Raw genomic sequence first — 18537 nt, 5'->3', positions numbered from 1 at the left:
GCCTGCTGACCCAGCACTTTTCCCGCTGCACCAGCAGAACTGAGCTGACCCTCAGGACGGCCCAAGTAGAGCCGTCGATATGCAGATGAGCCAGGAAAATCAATGCTAATGAGCAGCATCAGCACTTCCAGCCCCCGCGGTCCAGCTCCCCTGGCTCTCACTCACCTCCGACCCCTGCCCGCTGCCGGCATCGGCCGCGTGTCTCTGCGTGCTGCGGCGTGACCCTGCCCCGTGCCACAGCCCCGTGCTGCAGCCCTGCAGGAACGTTCTTGTGCAGGGGCAGCGCCCGCGGGACCCGCCCCCCCCAGGCTGCCCGGAGCTGGGGTGCGTGGCCACCCCACCAAGCCCTACGCCATGTCAGACCTGCTCCCTCCCAGGGTAGCGTGCTCCCCTCAGCCGTGCTGCCTGGCCCGTGGGTGCCCCATGGGGCCATCGGTCTCCACCAGCCCCAGCGTTGCCCCCATTCCTCGGGCTTGGGGCTGCCTCAAGTGCACAGAAACCCCAGGCTCCCTGAGGCAGGGGGGCTATGTGCCGTCCAACCGAGCCCCTCGGCTGCGCACAGTGGCAGGGGGACACCCCAGCCTCTGAGGGCAGAGCCAGGGTGGCAGGAGCAGGGCCCTGTGGTGGCTCTGCACCCACTGGTTCATCCTCCCGCACAGCCCCGGGTACCCCATGGCCACCCAGCACCGGCAGAGGCGCATCCCTGCACGGTGCTGCTGGCGCCCGGCTCACACATCCCCTCTCCCCCACCAGGACCTGGGCAGCAAAGACCTGAAGCGGGAGAGGCTTTTCCTGGTGTGCCAGATCATCCGGGTGGGACGCATGGACCTCCGGGAAACCTACAGCCGCAAGCTCAGCACGGGCCTCCGGCGGCCCTTCGGCATCTCAGGTGAGAGCAGGGTCTGCTGTGGGTGCCGGGAGGAGACCCCCCAGTGCCGTCCACGCCAGCACCCCCCAGCACCCACCTCTTGGCCACGGGGCTCCGTGGGGCTGGCTGGCTGTGGGGTGCAGTGGTTCGGGGCAGCAATGCCCCAGGGCTGCTCCTACCTCTGGCCGGGCAGCCCCCATCCCCACGCATGGACCCCGACAGGGTTGCCACTGCACGGCCGTGCTCGCCCCATCCCCCTGAGCTCGCTGCCCCGTCTCCCTCTCCCCAGCCTGACCTGCAATCCCCCACGGTGGCACAGGGCCTTTCCCACACGTGCCTGGTGCTGGGGTGTGGGGAGGGATCTGGCACAGTTGCTCTGGCAGCCGGGAAAGCCTTGGCTCCCTGCTCCCGCGACAGCTGGAGCCAAGTGCTTCCCCCGGCCACCCTCGTGTCATCCCCCAAGGGCTGGCCTGGCCCGGCCCTGCCGGGGCTGCAGCCGCAGGGCCCGTGGGGATGCAACACCCCCGCCCCGGCAGAGGAGAGGGACTGGGGGGCCCAGCCATTCCTCCTTGCTGCGTGGGACAGGGGACCCCCAGCCTGGCGCTGCCAGAGGCGCCTGTCCCAGCGAAGCGGGGAGCTCCCCTGCCTCCGCCTCGACCCGTGGTCCTGCTCTGGGTATTGATCCCCATTGGATGGGCTTGCTAGGAAATTATTGATTTTACTTGGCTAATTAGCCTGTGCTAGGACCTCAGCCACAGAGAAATTACCAGGTGAATTATGATATCGGTGGCTAATTGTGCTCTGAGCTGAGCGTGCCCCCGGGGAAGGGCCAGATGGATCATCCTGGTGCCCACTCTGCGGTGCCCCGTCCGTCCTGCACCAAACCCCCTGTCCGTGGGCGATGGAGAGGTCCTGGGTATGGCTTATTTTGGCCAAAGTCTGCCCTGAAGCTCTGAGGTCACCTGTGGTGGCCATCCGGTTGGTGGCCACACGGTATCTGCGTGACATCCCCCAGAGGTGCACAGCTGGAGGGGACGCTGGGCTCGTGATGCGAGGCTGGGGCGGCCAGAGAAGCGCAGGGCGAGGAGGGGAGAGCCCGAGGGGCGGGCGGCCTTCAGGCTGTGCCCCAGCACGGCACCCTTCCCTGCGCTGGGGGCTGATGCCGGTGCTGCTGCAGACCCCTCCGGGAGCATTTCCCATGGGCGAGCTCTGCTGGGATGCTGGGTCCCAGCCCGTGTTGGCAACAAGTCCATCCGCCGCGGAGCCATGCGGGGTTTCTCCCTGCTGAGAGCCCCACGCTGCTCGGCGCCCTCTGGCATGGGGTGGCAGAGGGGTCTCTGTGGGGCACAATGACCTCCCCGTGGAGCGCCAGCCAGGACACAGCAGGGTCGGTGCTGGGGCCACAGGCGAAGCGGTGGCTGCAGGACGGAAAACAACTGTCCTGGGTGCTGGTCCCGGGAGGATTTGGCACGGAGGGCCCTGGAGCTGGGGGCTGGGGCTGCCCGCGCCTGTGACAGCCACCCCACGCTGCCACTTCTGTGCTGCTGCAGTGATGGACATCACGGACATCACCAAGGGGAAGTGCGAGAGCGACGAGGACAAGCAGCACTTCATCCCTGTGCACCTGTGAGTCCCGCGGGGCCGGGCAGCGGGCGGGGGGGCAGCAGGCGGGGGGGGCAGTGGGCGGGGGGCAGCACTCCATGGGTCAGGCTGGCACGGGGACAGCAGCTGCAAGGGGCAAAAGGTGCCAGGATCAAAGAGAAAAGATTTTTCTGTTAAACGTGGCTTTGCAAAGGGACCGTGGATCCTTGGGACACGATGTCACCAGGACCAGGACCTCAGCGAGGTTAGAAAGGGGTATTTCTATGGGCAGTGACGTACTCAGAGATACTGAAGCCCTGCCAGAGCTCTGCCTCCCGGCCCCTCGGGGCACGCCTGGGCTCAGGGTCCCAGGTCGGCTGTGGATGCAGTCCTGCACCTCCCTCCCGGCGGGCTGGGGGCCGGCAGGTTGGGGACCTGCAGCGGGACCCGGGCTGCTGTTCGCTTTGCTGGTGGTAGGTGCCTGGCCGGGGGGAGCAGCCGTGCAGGGGTCCCCATGTGCGCCCGGCAGGGAGCTCCTCCGAATCGCCCCGCTCCGGTGTTTGCAGGGCGGCTGCTGACAACGATTTTCTTCACAACATGATCAGGAAAGCAGTGGAGGGGAAGGACATCAACCACAAGGGACAAGGTAGAGCCCCCGCGTCCCCCCTGCCCTGCGCGCCCGCGCTGCGCCGTGGTACGCGGTGGGGACGGGGTGAGACCCCTCCCTGACCCATCCTGCATTTCCCTGCGGCTGCTGCTTATGCTCGGGGTCCCGGGCTGCCCCCGGCCCCCGTGCCACTCCTCGCAGGGTCCGGGGGCTCGCTCCGGTCCCTGGCCGGCCCTGGGCCCCCTCCCGCTGCCTCCCCCAGGCTCTTGCATGCTGTTACCCATTGAAAAACCACAGTGGCCACGGGGGTGCGAGTTTGATCCTGGGGGCAGCCAGGGCTCGCTGTGTGAATTGTCCCAGCAATCGGGATCAGAGCCGTACGGGGTGACCGGGAATTGGCCGCTCACCCAAACGCATCCAGGGCTGAGCCCCAGAGAGGGGCACCCGCTTCTGCAGGAGGCACGCGTGGCCAGCAGCCTCGCCCGGCGCGGCACACCATGGCACAGCTCGAGCTGAGCTGGTGTGGGCCACGGGGCTGACGTCTCGCACTCTGTCCTGGCAGGGTTCTGGGTGTCCCTGAAGATGCTGTGGGGAGACTTGAGCCAAGCGCGGAAGGACCATCCCCACCTTGTGGACCGCAGCACGGTGGTGGCACGCAAGCTGGGCTATCCGGAGGTCATCATGCCAGGCAAGCAGGGTGGTGTGTTGGACCATCCCTGGATGGTCTCTGGGGGTCCCATGTAGGGTTACAGGGTGTCCTGCTGCAGAGGGGACCCGGCCTCGCTGACGGGGCTGTCCCCCCAGGAGACGTCAGGAACGACATCTACCTGACGCTGGTGCAGGGCGAGTTTGACAAGGGGAACAAGAAGACACAGAAGAACGTGGAGGTGACGGTGTGCGTCTGCGACGAGTCGGGCAGTGTGGTGCAGGTACGGCAGGCGCCGGATTAGCCCTGGGGCGAGGGACTGTCCCCCACATCACCCCACCTCGGGCAGAGGCAGCAGCTCTGTAGCATGCCGTGCCAGTGTTGGTGCTAGCATGAACCAGCTGGAGTAGCCTCTTTGGCTACTGGAGCCCCTGAATCTGCCCTTTAGAATAAAGATCTGGGAAAGCGGTGGGAGGGGAAGGAGAGAAAATCATCCTCCCTTGGGGACAGCCAGAACCCCTGGCCACCCCCGGAGGCCCCGGGGCATGGGGTGTCCCAGCTCTCCATCCCCGGGAGAGGCAGGAGCGGGAAGGAGCTGGGAGGGTGCCAGGAGGGCGGGGGGAGGCTCAGACCCAGCTCCCCCCGCCCCGGGACTGGCTGCTGCCTCGTCTCTCTCTCCAGGCTGTTTGCTTTCGTTTCAAACACAATTCTCTCCCGGCCCCTGAGGAGCAGGCTGTGAACTGCTGAGGGTCCTGCTGGGCTGGTCCAGGGGCGCAGCCCCCACCTCCTTCTCCCATGGCCTGGGAGAAAACCTGTCCCTTGCTGGCTCCCTTCGGAGGCTGCACCAGGCCTGGCAGAGGTGGAGAGGATGGGGACTGGGAAGCCTTTTGCTGCCCCTCTGAGCCTAGCTGGGAAGGGACAGTTGGAAAAATGTCCCCGTGCTGGCTGGGTTGTTGTAAAGGGGCACCTGTGCCGGGGGGCTCGGGTGGGAGCTGCCGTGGCGTGGGCAGGGGAGAGTGGCTCGGGGGGGCTGGACCGCTCAGGGGCTGGCCCGGGTTAGCAGGGGATGCAAAATTCTTCGGCCGTTTGATTTTATTTGATCTGCCCAAGAAGCATCTCTTCTGCTGCTGCTCTCTCTGCAGAATGTGATTTACCACGGCGCAGGGGACAAGCCGGCGAGTGAGTACCGCTCTGTGGTCTACTACCAGCAGCGGCACCAGCGGTGGATGGAGACGGTGAAGGTCTGTACCGGCCTCAGGGGACTGAGCTGCTGGAGGGGACTCCCCAGGGCTGGCTTTTCAGGGGACAAAGTCTCCAGCTGCCCGGCTTGGGGAGGACGGGAGATGCTGCCGGTGTCACGGCTCGACCCCTGGATGGAGCCTCAGGGCCACCGGCAGCAGGGGGGCGATGGCTGCCTGATGAGCAGTGCTGAGGCAGGGGCTCCGGGTACCCTGCATCGCCAGCGGTGCTCCTGCATCGCTCCTCCCTCTCCCGTGGGCTCATGGACGTGCACCACCGGCACAGACACCCGTGTCTCCAATTCAGCCTCATTAATTGAAGGGAAAGCACGTGGGTTAGGATTTAAGCAACGGACGGCACAGCCTTTGCCCAAGCACGGGGGGTCTTGGCCAGCCAGGTCGCTCAGCCCGCACCCTCCTGTCCTCACGCGGGCACACATTCACTCTCTCAGATTGCTGTTCCCATTGAAGACGTCCACAAGACTCACCTGAGATTCACCTTCCGGCATCGCTCCTCCAGCGACTGTAAGCATCTCCTCTCTTCAGGTCTTCCTCCGCTAACGTTCCCAGCAAGGGCTGCGATGGAGGTGGGCTGTCTGCAGCTCAGGGGCTGCAGGAACAGCAAGGCCCCGCGAGCGGCCCTCGTCTCGCACCGTGTGGGGATGCGTCAGGGATGCTGGGTTCACGTGGCGGGGGAAGGAAGCCGTCCCCCCGCTCTGCTCTGTACCCGCTGCCCGCGGTGAGGCAGCAGACCTCTGGGAAGCTGCTGCCTCTTGCAGGCAGCCGCTCCCTGGGTGCCTGGGCTTGGCTCTCCGGAGCACCCGCTCTGCATCCCGTGGCTTTGGGCTGCAGCAGGGCCGCGGGCTGCAGCGTGTGGCCAGGAGGACGGGCTGCTCCCAGAGCAGGGGTGCTGTGGTCGGTGCCTTCGCAGAGCTGAAAACCGCACATGATGAGACATGGTGCAGCACGTCCTGTGGCTGCGGGGACCTTCCCCGGGGCCCCTGCGGAGACCTGCAGCTGGGGCTGCTGCTCTGTGCTCTGATCCCGCACAAGGCAAACCCTGCCTGCCCCAAACCCTGCCTGCCCCAAGCCCGTCTTGTTCCAGCAGAGGCGGCTTTCTGATGGCTGCCTGCCCGGGCAGCGCATGCGGGCGGCCGGCGGCTCCTCTGGCCGCACATCGGCTCATCGCTGCCGTCTCTCCCCCTCCGAGGTTCCCAAACTGCTGCAGCAGCTGCTTCTCCCGAGGCTCTCGCTCTGCATGGGCACAGCCTGTGGGCTCCAGGAAAAGCAACAGGATTTCCCCGGCAGCCCCCTCCCCGCCCCGCTCTGGCTGCCGGGAGGGCAGGAGCCCCCGGCTGCGTTGCCCTTTCCCTGCCCGCGCGGTGTGTCCTCAGGCTCCTCCTGAGCTGGCTTCACCTCGCCCCGTGTTTGTCTCTCCCAGCCAAAGACAAAAGCGAGCGGATTTTCTCCATGGCCTTCGTGAAGCTGATGCGACCAGACGGCACCACGCTGCGTGACGGGGAGCACGACCTGATTCTGTACAAGGTACAGGGGGGCCGAGGTACAGGGGGGCCAGGCAGACCCCCCTTGAAGCGGGGAGGCAGCTCTCCTGGTGCGCGGGGCTGGGGTCCCAGTCCCTGCCGGAGCTGCCGTGCCGGTGGCGTGTACCCAAAGTCCCCCGAGGGTTTCCAGTCTCTCCCTCCCTCCCGTCCTTGCTGTCCTTGATGGTGCAGGCTCCTGCCACGGCTCCCTGCACATGGCGTCTCCAATCTCCACGCTGTTCCGTTGCGAATGACAAATTTTGTTTAGAAAATGGTAACTTAAATTTATCTGACTTGAGAGGGAACGTCCCCATGAAGATATTTGCTGCGCTTTACCTGATTTCACCAGTGTTCATCTGCCTAAAACCGCTTGGTTTTTCTTCTGAGAGAGCAGAGAGAGAACACGAGGAGGGAAAACTCACTGTTCGTTTGGAAAAAATGCAGTCAGCTCTGACACCGGAGCGTGAAAGACCCCGTGAATGCGCTGCCCCCCTTGCCTTGGTGTCCTCCTCTCCCAGGCTGGGGCTGGCCGCGGCCAGGGGACCGGGAGGGGCGAGCTGGTACCCGCTGTGTGTCGGCACCACCTCAGCGTTCCCCACCGGGCTCCAGCCTCCCCAGGAGGTGACCTTCCCACCTCAGCCCCTTGGCTGCTCTGGTATTTAACTGAAGTTTTCTCTAATTTTCCCTGCTGTTCCTGGCGATGTGACCACAGTTACTCAAGGCAGGCCCATCTCCCTTCCCAAGTCCTGCATCTTTTTGGGACAAGCAGATGTCTCCTGCCTTCTGTGGCAGCTGTACAGCTGGCCTCAGCCAACGCTTCCCATGAGCTTGATGGAGGAGTTCCTCCTCTTCATCACTGCGTTTCCCTCTTAGCACCCTGATGCTGCTTCTGCAGCTACGTAACATCCTGGCAGCAGAGGTGCCCCAGCAGACGGGCTGCTGCCAGCACACCGCTGCGCTCACCGTCGTCCCCCGCCGGAGGGCTGTGCTGTGGATCTGACGCGGTGTCACCCCGCTGCGCTCCTGCCCCGTGCTCCTGTAGCTGCCCCGCTGGGGGCTGAGCTGCCCACATGCTCCTGCAGGTCTCTGCCGTCCATCTGTCTGTCCGCACCGGGCCACCCTGTCCACCTCCTGCCCCGAGGCAGGACCAGGCCTCCCCGAGCCCTCCTCGGGCACACTTCTGCCGATGGGACGGGCTCGCCCCACCCGCCCAGCCGGCCTGTTCCGGCGCCATGCTGCCGTTACCGTTCCTCATCTACCGCTCTTGTGATGCCGGTGCTCCCTCCCGCCGGGAGCCCGCGTGCCCTGCCCGGGGACGGGGACAGAGCCGCGCTGTTCTTCCCCAGCAGCTCCTATGCATTTAAAATTGTTATCGTCTCCCTCCTCCCTGTTCTTTTAGGGGAAAACACCCAAATTCTTTAAATTCTGCCGTGGCCTGCAGAGCTGCAGACACGGTCCCTGGCTCGCCGGGGGACTGTCCCCTCTGCAGCCCGCGCGGTGGCAGGAGCACCGAGCGCCTTCGGGACTTGCCGGTGCTGGCTGAGGCAGCGAGACCAAACCCTGCGCACCTCCCTCCTGGGTGCGTTTGCTCCTTAAAGGGTTGCTGCTGCCCTGGCTGAACCGTCGCGTTCACCAGCATCCTCCAGCCTGAGCAAGTGAAAGCCGGCGTGCTTCGCTTCCTCTTCTCCCCGGCTGACTCCTCTCTTCCCAGCAAACACCGGGGCTTGATTCTGGGAGTCAGAAGCTATTTCATCTTTTTATCTTTGTTTGCCAGAGGAATGTGAATTATATGCTTTTAGCTCCTCAGACCTCTTGATCTCATGCTGGTCGAGAAATGCCTGAAATTAAGCCAGTTTACCCTACGAGGGCTTAGCTGCCCTCGGAAGCAGTGCAGTGCTGGGTACGCTCGGCGGAGAGAAAACCCAACAATAAACAATTTTGTGATCTTCATCTGACCTTCAGCAGGAAGAATTTTATTGTGCAAGATTGCAGGTGAGGAAGGATAAATGCCTTGTTGCCCAGCCTTAAGCGAGCGCTGGTGAGCTCGGGGCGGCACGGCCGCGGTCCATCGCCATGTGTCCGGCTGTCTCTGGGCGTCCACCATGCCCCAGTCTTGCAAACGAGCATGGAAGGATCATTTAGAAAGTCACCCCAGTGAGTCCTCCTAGATGTAACATCATCTTAATTCTTCAACTTCAGAGCAGGGGACACAAAGAAATAGGCCATTTTGCCGCCATGGAGAGAGAACCCGGCATGCCCACGCGGGCAGGAGACGTCCTGTTGGGCTGATGCCAGCGACACCGCGGGACCGCGCTGGCTGCCTGCTTGGCATCCTGCCGCGCGTCCGTCCCCACTGCGGTGCTCAGGCACGTGTTCCATTCCTCTCGCCCTACTGCCCGGCCCCCGGCTCCTGCACCTCGCTGGCCTCCCCCCCGCGCTTTTCCTCCTGCCACTTCTTGTGTCCTCCCCGGTGGTGCTGGCTGGGATTCAGCGTCTTTCCCAGCCGGTTGTCCCAGCCGAGCACGGGTCCCCGCGGAGCCCCGCAGGGAGCAGCTTTATTGGATGCTCTGTTGAAATTAATGTCAGGCAAGCCCACTGCGCTGCTCTGCCTGCGCAGGGCTCTGTGCTGCGGGCAGCGATTCCCCTGGGCCAGCTCCCGCATCCCAGCATCCCAGCTACTCCTGCGAGCCGGAGGTGACCAAGCCGTAAGGTGGGAGCCACTGTTACCTGTGCTGCCCTCCTTGCCCGGCCCCATTCCGCACAGCAAAGTCCCCCACGCAGGGGACTTGACGTGGGGTCAAAACCGAGCCCACCTGGCTGCGCCGCCCGCTGCGAGCCGTGCTCTGCCTTGCAGGGTGACAGCAGGAAGCTGGAGGACGCCGGCACGTACCTGACCCTGCCCTCCACCAGGAACCTGTCGGAGCCAAAGCTCCTCTCCGGCTCCTCCTTCCGCGTGAGCGGGGGCGCGTCAGGCTTAACCGTGTCGGCCCGGGACAGCTTCCAAATCTCGACGCTCGTCTGCTCCACGAAGCTGACCCAGAACGGTGAGTGCCGGCTCTCCACGGGGGTGGCAGCGGGGCTGTGCCCCCGTCCCATGGTGCATTTCCAGCTGCCAGACCGCTCTTCTCCCAGCTCTGCCGCTGCTGTCTGCTGGCACATGCCAGCTGCTCCGGGACACAGTGCCGCTGCTGCTGTGGCAGCACCGGGAGGCTGTGCCGGGGATGGGGGAAGGCTGGGCTCTGCCCACCAGAGCACACACATTTGTCCTTAGGCCAGGGAATGGAACCTGCCCTGCCCTCCTTCCTAAACCCATGCAGTGAATACAGCTTGTACCCCTCTGTCCTGGCTGGGCAGGCAGCGGCCGTCGTCCCCTCACGAGGGCACCCGGCTGCAGGCGCCTGGGTGAGTTACTGCCCCGTGTGAGAAGGCGAGAGCCGGGGACTCTGCAGGGCCCGGGGCAGCTCGGCTGCTGCCCACACTGGGGTGCTGTGCCGGCCCCGGCCCCCTTCGGCACGGCACAGCCGGACCAGGGCTCGCCCCCGTCACAAACGGCACTGGGATGGCATGCTGAAAATGCAGGGAGAGCAGGAACACTGACCGCTGCCTTAGCGTTTTGACATGGTCGGGACTGCCAAGGCCAACGGCTGGTGCTGGGGAGGGGTCCCGGGGGCTTCGGGGGCTGCCATCCCCTGGAGAGGAGCAGCAGCGAGCAGGAATGCCTGTGGCCGGGACGGTGCTGCCCTGCCCGCCGCCCTGGCGATCCAGGTTTGCTGTCCTTGCCCCGTGGCACGGCTGCCGCAGCACCCTGCGCCGTGCAGCTCTGGCACCCGCACCGCTGGGGTGGGCTGTGGTGTGCTGCAGGCTCTGCATGTCGCTGGGCCGATAGCTCCAGGCTGTAATTCAGAGAGTTTCTCACTTTTTTCTCTTTTTTTATTAAGGTTGTCTTTTGGCTTATCTGCCTCCCGAGCCCTCCTCTGTTAGCAGCAGATTAGTTTTCCATGGCAGGGGAATGAGAACAAACAATAACAGGCTGCAAGTGTTTCCAGGCGCTCTCCCACCGCGGGGGTGCGGAGCCGCTCTCAGCGGCTGTGCGTAGCTGCAGGTTCTTGGCTGGTGCAAACCCTTGCAGATTGTAATTAATCTGCTCTTGCCCCCGGGGGATTGAGCCGCTGCCTCCGATCTGGGAGCTGGAGCGAGCTGCTGAGTGTTGCTGTCGAGGGCTCCGTGACCTTCCTTGGGCCCTCCGAAATCAGGGTGGGAATTGGGACTCCTTGTTTTTAAACCCTGTCCTCTCTCAGCTGGCATGGGCTTCCAGCCCCGGGGCGCTTTGCACAGTTCGTTGCAGGGCAGCCAAGAGCGTGCGTGCCACCTCAGCACGGACCCCTCTGCATTTGTAGATGGGATTTTGCCTTGTACAGCATGTTTTGGGAGGTGGCACAACAAAGAGGTGTCGGCAACCTTGAGCGAGCGCTGGTGGTTATCAAACTGCTTCCCATGCCCCTCTGAAGCGAGTGGGGAGAGCGGGGCCGGCAGCGAGCAGCCAAGCACCGGCCCCGCGGGAAGGGAGGGCTGATGGGGCCGCGCTGCCTGCGTGCCCTCGCAGGCGTCCAGCTCAGGGAAATCGCGGCACGCACACCTCCGCCGTAACGGGGACGAGTGGCCCAGCTGTTTGCCAGGTCTAACTGCACCGTGCCGTGTGGTGGTACCGGTGCTCAGGCCACTGCCACGTTTTCAGCGTGTGTCGGTGTTGCTGCAGAAAGCCCCGCAGCAGCCGCCTGCCCCTTGGGGCGGGCGACACGAACGCCTGGAGGTGATGTCTCCAACTGCCCGGCTAGTGAAATGCTGCATGGGAGCACCAGCGGCCAGTGGGCTCTGCACTCGGGAGGCAAGCAGCAGCAGTACTCGGGCAGGGGAAGAGCGTGCGGAAAAGCCGGGTTCCCTCCTGTCCAGCAGCGCCGCCTCTGCAAGGCCAACGGTTGGAAATGCCTCGTCCTGCTTTCGCTGAAGTGCAATGACGCAGCTGGGGAAAGCACAGCCCTGGCGCGGGGCTTGGGGACCGCAGCCTCACAGCTCGGGGGACGCAGCGCGCGGTGACTCATCGCTGCCGCGCTGACGGGGTCTGGGGCCACTGCGGTTCAGTGCAAGCGGGGCTCAGGGCCATTGCTGTTCAGTTAGTTCCCCTCCTGCAGCACAATTACAGCTTCTACAGTAACAACCTTTTATTTAGCTGTTTTATGCTTTTATGGTACTGAAGTTTGGAGGCCTTCTGTGCTGAGCAGCAGTTGTACAGGCAGCTGGAGGTTGGTGGGGTCCTGGCTGCTCCTGGCGGCGCTGTGCTGACCAGCAGCTGCTGCGGTGCCGAGGCCGCGCTCTGCATGTGCCGCGGCCGCTCCCCAAGAGCGGTGCTGACAGGTCGGCATGCAGCCCCGTGCACATCTGACCGGCAGCGGTCAGCTCTGCTTGGCACAGGAGAGGAGCTGCGGAGCGGCTGCCGCGGGTGGGCAGCGCGGCCGGGAGCATGGGGCAGCACCTGGGGTGGGTGCTGGGGAGCCGCGAGGGGCATGGGGGCCCTTGCCGGGTCCCAGCCCTGGCATGGTCCAGCTCTTGGAGGGCACAGGCTGGGGGAGGATGGTGACCCACGGCCCCCGTGCCCGAGGTCCCTTCTTTGAAAGGTTCCTGGGGAAGCTGCAGCTCCAGGGCTGAGTCCTGCTGTTTCAGGTCTCGGTTTCTCTCCCATGGGAGAGAGGGAGAGGAAGGCAGCACCTGCCCGTGCCTGCCCGCGTGGCTACAAGACGGAGTGGCGGGAGCTCGGGCACGATGGGCGCTTGCCCTGTGCTTCCTCCGGCACGGGGCCAGCGGGGAGCAGCACCGTGTCCCCCCGGGATGGGGCCTCTCCCGCTGGATGCCTCGGGCAGCGAGGGCAGGGTGGGGGAGCCTGGGGGTCGGTAGCGTTCGGGTCTGGCAGCGCGTGAAGCTGTGCTGACTCTCCCCTTCCTCCCACCCAGTCAACCTGCTGGGGCTGCTGAAGTGGCGCTCCAAGCCCAGCCTCCTCTCCGGGAACCTCCAAAAGCTGATGAACGTGGACGGAGGGGAGGTCATCAAGGTACAGCTGGGGCCTTCCCCCCGGCCATGCCGGGATCTTCCCTCCCACCTCCTCCCTCCCCTGCTCCTGTGCCCACGTCTCCAGCCACGTCCCCAGGCAGCTGCTCCCTGGCGCGGCAGAGGGATGTGGAAGCTCCCAGGGGCCGCAGCGTTGGCACCAGGCGTTTCCCGGCAGCCTGGCCAGGCATGCCGAGAGCAGCCGCCCTGGCCTGGGGTTGGTCTGGGCACACTGGGAGCATCCTGCATGGCCTCAGCGCCTCTTCCTCAGGGAGAGTTGCTGCCTCTGCCTGCGGCGATTGCCCCGTTGCCCCCCGGCGCACCGCTGGGGCAAGCAGGTGGACGGAGGGGCAGTGCTGGGCTGCCTCCCAGGGGAGAGGCCGAGCCGGGGAGCCACGTCCTGGCAAAAGGACGGACACCCCAGGCTGAGAAAAGCTGAGGATGGTCACAGGAGCTCTGTGCCCAGGCAGGTTGCTCCCACGCTCAGAGGTTGGTCTGGGACGATGCTGGGAGTTAACACTCAAGTCCTCACAGTCCTCTTGTCTCCCCCAGTTCCTCCAGGACACGTTGGATGCCTTGTTCTCCATCATGATGGAGAATTCGGACACGGATGTCTATGACACGCTTGTCTTTGATGCCCTGGTAAGTGGGACCTGCTTCCCCGTGAGCACTGAGCATGGGTCTGACCCCACTGTCAGTGTGGGTGCCCAGGACGGGCCGAGGTCAGACTGGGGCGGGTTTGAGACGGGGCTCGCTGATCTGACCGGACAAGCCCTGCTCAGAGCTATGCAGCACCTCCAGCTTCACCGTGGTGCCACGGGTCAGTAGAGCCTGGCTGACCCGGCATGGGGCAGGGCCGTGGCTCTGCGGGGACACTGTCCCTCCAGGGGACAATTCCAGCAAGATTCCAAGAGGTTTCTCCAGCACCAAGACAAGAGTGACCCCAGTGACGGGACCAGGGGAGGGTCGGGGCAGCTCTCGTGGGACACCCGGGGTTGGTGATGGTGCGAGGTCCGTGCAAACTGGCTGTGAAAGAGTCCTGCAGCCGCTGGGCTCAGGGCTTGTTTTGGGCTTTCCGTGTCTCAGAAGTCTGCCCATCCCAGCAGGCTGGCTGGGCGTGCAGGGGGCTCTGGCGGCCTCAGCCGCCCCCATGAGGGGTCAATGCCACTCTGGCTGTGGCTGTGGGCACCCGGCTGTCCCCGGGCATCCTGCTGCCCGCACCGAGCCGTGCCTGCTGCCCGTTCCCTCCAGGTTTTCATCGTGGGGCTGGTGGCTGACAGGAAGTTCCAGCATTTCAACGCCGTCCTGGAGGCCTACATCCGGCAGCACTTCAGTGCCACGCTCGCCTACAAGTGCGTACCTGGCCGCCGCGGTGCGGGGAGAGACAGGGCTGGGATGGCAGGCGCGGGGAGGGACGGGGCCGGCGCCTGGGGAGCACCCGGCGGGCAGCACGGCACGGCTCAGCGGCTGCCCCAAAGGCTCTTGGCTGAGGCTGGGGAGCCTGCTGAGCCCCGGCCACACGCGTCTCCGTCCTGCAGGAAGCTGATCTCGGTGCTGACCCAGTATGTGGACCACGCGAGCCGGGGGGAGCCCTGCGAGCCGCTCATGCGCACCTTCAAGGCCTTGGAGTACGTCTTCAAGTTCATCGTCCGCTCCCGGCACCTCTTCGCCCAGTAAGTACCGGCGGTTGCTTCCACTGGTCCAGGTGCCACGCTCTGCTGGGCTGCTACGCCAGCACCGTGTGTTGGCAGCACCACTGAGGCGTCGGCCCCTGGGGATGGGGTCTGCGGGAGGGGGGAAAGGAAAGGTCCCACAGGGGTCCCTGTGCCACGGGAGAGGTGTTGGTGCTGACCATTGCCCCCGGGGATGCAGCACTGGCACCTTGACCTGCCTGGTGCTGGTGCCAGCTGCTCGGGTTGGATGCGGCACCCAGGGGTGGCACCCGCAGCTCCTGGCACGCTGTGGACGTGCTGCCGTGTTGGCCGGTCCCCAGCCAGGCTTTCCTCCACCAGCGCGCTTCCTCTCCCTGAGGTTTCCGGCAGTTTTCTGCTGCGCGCTCTCGTCCGGTTGCTGCCGGAGCGGTCGTGGTCTGGCGTGGGCGGCAGGCAGCGCTGTCCGTCTCGGGGCGGGAGAGCTCCTGCAGCGTGGGGGGCTGCGGCCGGACGAGCGCTGTCGCACGAACCGCTCTCCGGCTGACGAGTGGTGTTTCACAGCGCTTGCACGGCGCATTGGCGGCCAGGCAGTGCACCTGTGTTAGCACAAAGCAAGCCTGTGGTTTGCTGTCTGTCAGGCTAATTGCTGCCGGTTCCTCCTGCGCTTGCGCTGATCGAGAGCCTCGGTGCGAGGTACTGGTGAGATCAGCTTTGGTGCTGCAGCTGTGGCGTTGCCCGCAAGCCCTGGCTGCAGTCAGCTGGCATGGAGCCCGCGGTCCCTCCCTGCCATGCCAGCAGCTTTGCTCTGTCCCCGTGTGGTCAGGGTCTGCTCCGGCTCCCACTGCCACGTGCCGTGGCGTTGGGAAATGCCCAGCTCCTTCGTGTACGGCTAACCTAAATGCCCTGTGAACAAGGCCAGGGGGACCTGCAGTGACCTCCTGCCCAAGGCAGGGCTGGGTCTGCCCAAGCCGCCCCGGGAGAGGTGGGTTTTTCCAACGTGCTCTTAAAAACCTCCCACGATGGAGGTGGCAAAACTTCCCTGCGCAGCCGGCACTGCGGCTGGAAAGGTTTCCTGGTGTCCAGCCTCTCTCTTCTTGCTCATTCCCAGAGAGCTTCTGCCTGCCCAGCCCGTGCTGTTCAGGAGCTTTTTAGTGGATTCTTTTCCTTGGAGAGGGAAGTGTTGCATTTACCCTCAGCGAGGCTGATTTTACTATGGAGCAGTGCTCCACTCGGCTCAGACCGTCTCAGTCCGTCGTTGGCCTCCGTGCCGCCCCTGTGGCATCTCCAGCTCTGCCAACAGCGTTACCCGTGAGCCTCCCTGCTCAGCACTGACGTTGCTGTTCGCGGCTGCGGATGGTGGCGTGTGTGGTGACAGCGATTCGGGCAGTGGGGTCTGTGCAAAGACCACCCCAGCACATCAGTGACAGAGACGCCAGTCTGGCCTCGGAGGGTTCGTATGAAGCATCCTCTACCTCTGCAGCTCTGGCAGCGCCCATGGCTCCTGGACCTCGTCCTGGGCTGCTCCCACGCTTTAGCTGGTCACTGGGCTTTCAAATAATTTCCAGTGCTAAGTGTGTATTTGGTCTCGGGGGTCTCTCACGCCGCATCAAAACCAGCGGCGGCATGGTGCCTGCCCCAGGGCCTGGGGAAGGGGTGCCTGGGCCAGCCCCCCGACTTGTCCTAGCTCAGCAGCTCATCCCCCTGCTCAGCACAAGCTCTAAAGGGGGCTGTAAGAAAGAGAGAGAGACTTTTTACCAGGGCCTGTAGTGACAGGACAAGGGGCAATGGTTTTAAACTGAAGGAGGGCCGATGTAGATGGGACATAAGGAAGAAATTCTCTGCTGTGAGGGCGGTGAGGCACTGGCACAGGCTGCCCAGAGAAGCTGTGGATGCCCCGTCCCTGGAAGTGTTCAAGGCCAGGCTGGACGGGGCTTTGCACAACCTGATCTAGTGGAAGGTGTCCCTGCCTGGCAGGGGCTTGGACTGGATGATCTTTGAGGGACGCTTCCTACCCAAACCCTTCTGTGATCCTGTGATAAGCAGCATAAGGGGCTGGGAGCCTCGATGGCTCCTTGTTGCTGCTGAGGATAAGGTCAAATTCCCCCTGGGTACCTCCAGAGTCCTCCTGGGACCTGGTTTCAGTTGTTCCCTGTGGACACGAGGTTCCCGTCCTAATCTGTGTGATGGGACAAACAAGCCTCCCCCTGGGCAGGCGTGGGTGAGCCTGGCTGGGCCGTTGGGCTGAAGGGGAAAACTGAAAACACAACCGGTCAGAATTACCAGAAAAAGCAAGTTACGTTCCTCTTTCATTCCAAGTACATGGCACCGAAAGCTGAAGCGTCCCAAGAGAGAGGCGGGAGGCGAGCTCCCTCTGCACGCGGCATCGCCGGGCTGTGCTGGGAAAGCAGCAGGGTCGCCCCGTGCCCTGGGGCCACAGTCCGGCAGGCGGGTGCTTTCTGGGGAGCGGAGCGAGAGCCCAGGGTCTGCCTCCTCCACCTGAAATCTCAAGAACCACGCAGAGGTGCCAGGATGGGTGTTGGTGTCCCATCGGTGCTCTGTGCCCTGCTTGCGGTGAGGAGCTGTGTTGAGTTCCCGGCGTCCCCAGGGACTCTCAGACCTCATTTTGCCCCCACTTTGTCTCTGCCGTCTCACTTTGCTGTCTGCCGGTGTTCCCCGTGTAGCTCACGCTGCAGAGCGCTGGCCCTGCCGGCGTGCGAGCTGCTGCAAGCCCTGTCCGTCCTTCCTCATCGCTCTCGCCTGCCCGCCCTTCCCAGGGTCTGGTTCATGGCCAGGCGGCTGCTCCTGGGCTCTGGGGTGCTCCAGGTATCTACCTCCCATCATATATGAAAATACAGAGCAAATGCCCCAGCTTATAGAACTTCTGGCAGAGAAAATTAATTATATGGAGCATTTGCAAACAGCCCTGTGAATTAGTTTGCATTGGAATGAAGACACCCCTGAAGACATTTAGCGTTTTTATTCATCTTCCCTTTATCTTAATGATCTTAACAGTGCAATAACATGGACTCCTCAGATCTTCTAAATACTTTAAACGGTGCTACAATTTGTACACAGTCTATAATTTAAAGAAATTAGATTGTAATTATAATAAGTTACTGCAGATTGCTGTATCTATTTGATTATGTGTGCTACTGCTGGAATCAGCTGCACAGCTCAAGTGGCTCACAGGAGGATCCCAAGTTGCTGTGAGGGTGACCGAAGCAGGGCCCGGCCCGTGTGAGGCTGGAGGTTCGTCGCACCCGTCCCATCAGCAGCTCTGTGGCCACTGTGTGGGGAAAGGGCTCCCCAGTTCCCCTTCTGCCTCGGGCAGGAGGCGTGGGGGCTGGGGGGCAGCGAAGGGGCCGGATCCTGGCGCTGGCCGTGGGAGCTCTGTGCCCAAAATGTGCTTTCCCGTGGGAACGTGCCCCCAGCCCTCGCTCTGCAGGGAGACGCCGTGCCACGTCTCCAGCCGCCTTCCCCTTTGGCACCCCATGCACCGCACCAGGGCACGCGGGCACCATCGGAGGCCCCCAGAGCTCCCCGTGCCCTTCCCAACGTCAGGGACCTCTCCCGTCCCCTGCGCTGGCCGCGGTTACCCCGACTCCCCTCAGAGCCCCCCCGGCACCCGCGTGGCTCCGTCTCCTCGGGGAGGGGGCTGGGGGAGCTGGGGCTTTGATGGTGGGGTGACATGGTCTCCTGCTCGCTGCTTCCTCCCTGCCAGTTCCTCTGGCTGCTTCTGCTTTTTGGTTGCCACCGAGGGCGGCGAAGTTTTCCTGAAAGTGCTTGTCGTCACCCCAGGGCTCTCCCCGCGCGGGGTCGGCTCTCCTGCCAGCGTGGGGGGAGCTGGGGTTGCTTGTTCTCGCCAGCGTCCCTCCACGGCCGCCTGCTTCGCAGCTCGCAGCCCCCTCGCCCAGCCTCGCTCAGCCCCCCTGGTTCCTGCAGCCAGCCCCCCTCCAGCAGCACCCGTGGCCTCCGCCATGGCCCCGCTCGTCCCCTCTCCTGTCCCAGGGCAGCCCAGCACCCCGGCGATTGCTGGGCCCTTACCCGCCCCAGCCAGCCACTTGTGCAGCCCAGTGTCCCCACCAGCCCCCTCCCGCGGGGACTTTGCTGGGGTCCCTGGGCTCCCCAAAGGCTGTCGCAGCTGCTGGGCTCCAGCTGCCCTCTGGCTGGAGGCTCCTGCGGAAGAGCTCCGGGGGATCGCAGGCAAGGCGTCCCTTCCCGAGAGCCACGCTGACCCTTCCCAAGTAAATCACGTTCAGTGTGGTTTTTATCGCAGTCCGAACTAATTTGCTTACTGTGCTGGTG

The 18537-nt window shown here is 64.2% G+C and overlaps 1 protein-coding gene across 1 annotated transcript in view; it reads left to right on the top strand.

Moving 5' to 3' along the window:
* Positions 1-18537, top strand: part of LOC104014139 (dedicator of cytokinesis protein 2) — an 82331-nt gene that overhangs the window by 5361 nt on the left and 58433 nt on the right. Inside the window, exons 10-22 of the mRNA XM_087738097.1 lie at positions 754-889; positions 2419-2494; positions 3016-3095; positions 3619-3744; positions 3861-3985; positions 4845-4943; positions 5393-5465; positions 6382-6485; positions 9336-9525; positions 12487-12584; positions 13133-13222; positions 13832-13932; positions 14119-14253. Coding sequence (XP_087594223.1) covers positions 754-889; positions 2419-2494; positions 3016-3095; positions 3619-3744; positions 3861-3985; positions 4845-4943; positions 5393-5465; positions 6382-6485; positions 9336-9525; positions 12487-12584; positions 13133-13222; positions 13832-13932; positions 14119-14253 — 1433 coding nt within the window. The remainder of the gene's footprint in view (positions 1-753; positions 890-2418; positions 2495-3015; positions 3096-3618; positions 3745-3860; positions 3986-4844; positions 4944-5392; positions 5466-6381; positions 6486-9335; positions 9526-12486; positions 12585-13132; positions 13223-13831; positions 13933-14118; positions 14254-18537) is intronic.

This window comes from Nipponia nippon, unplaced genomic scaffold, assembly GCF_047370975.1.
Source record: "Nipponia nippon isolate SJK-2023a ecotype South Korea unplaced genomic scaffold, ASM4737097v1 scaffold_6, whole genome shotgun sequence".
Classification (NCBI taxonomy): Eukaryota; Metazoa; Chordata; class Aves; order Pelecaniformes; family Threskiornithidae; genus Nipponia; species Nipponia nippon.
The sequence above is the reverse complement of the archived record's forward strand: the minus strand, read 5'-3'. Positions and strand labels throughout refer to the sequence as shown.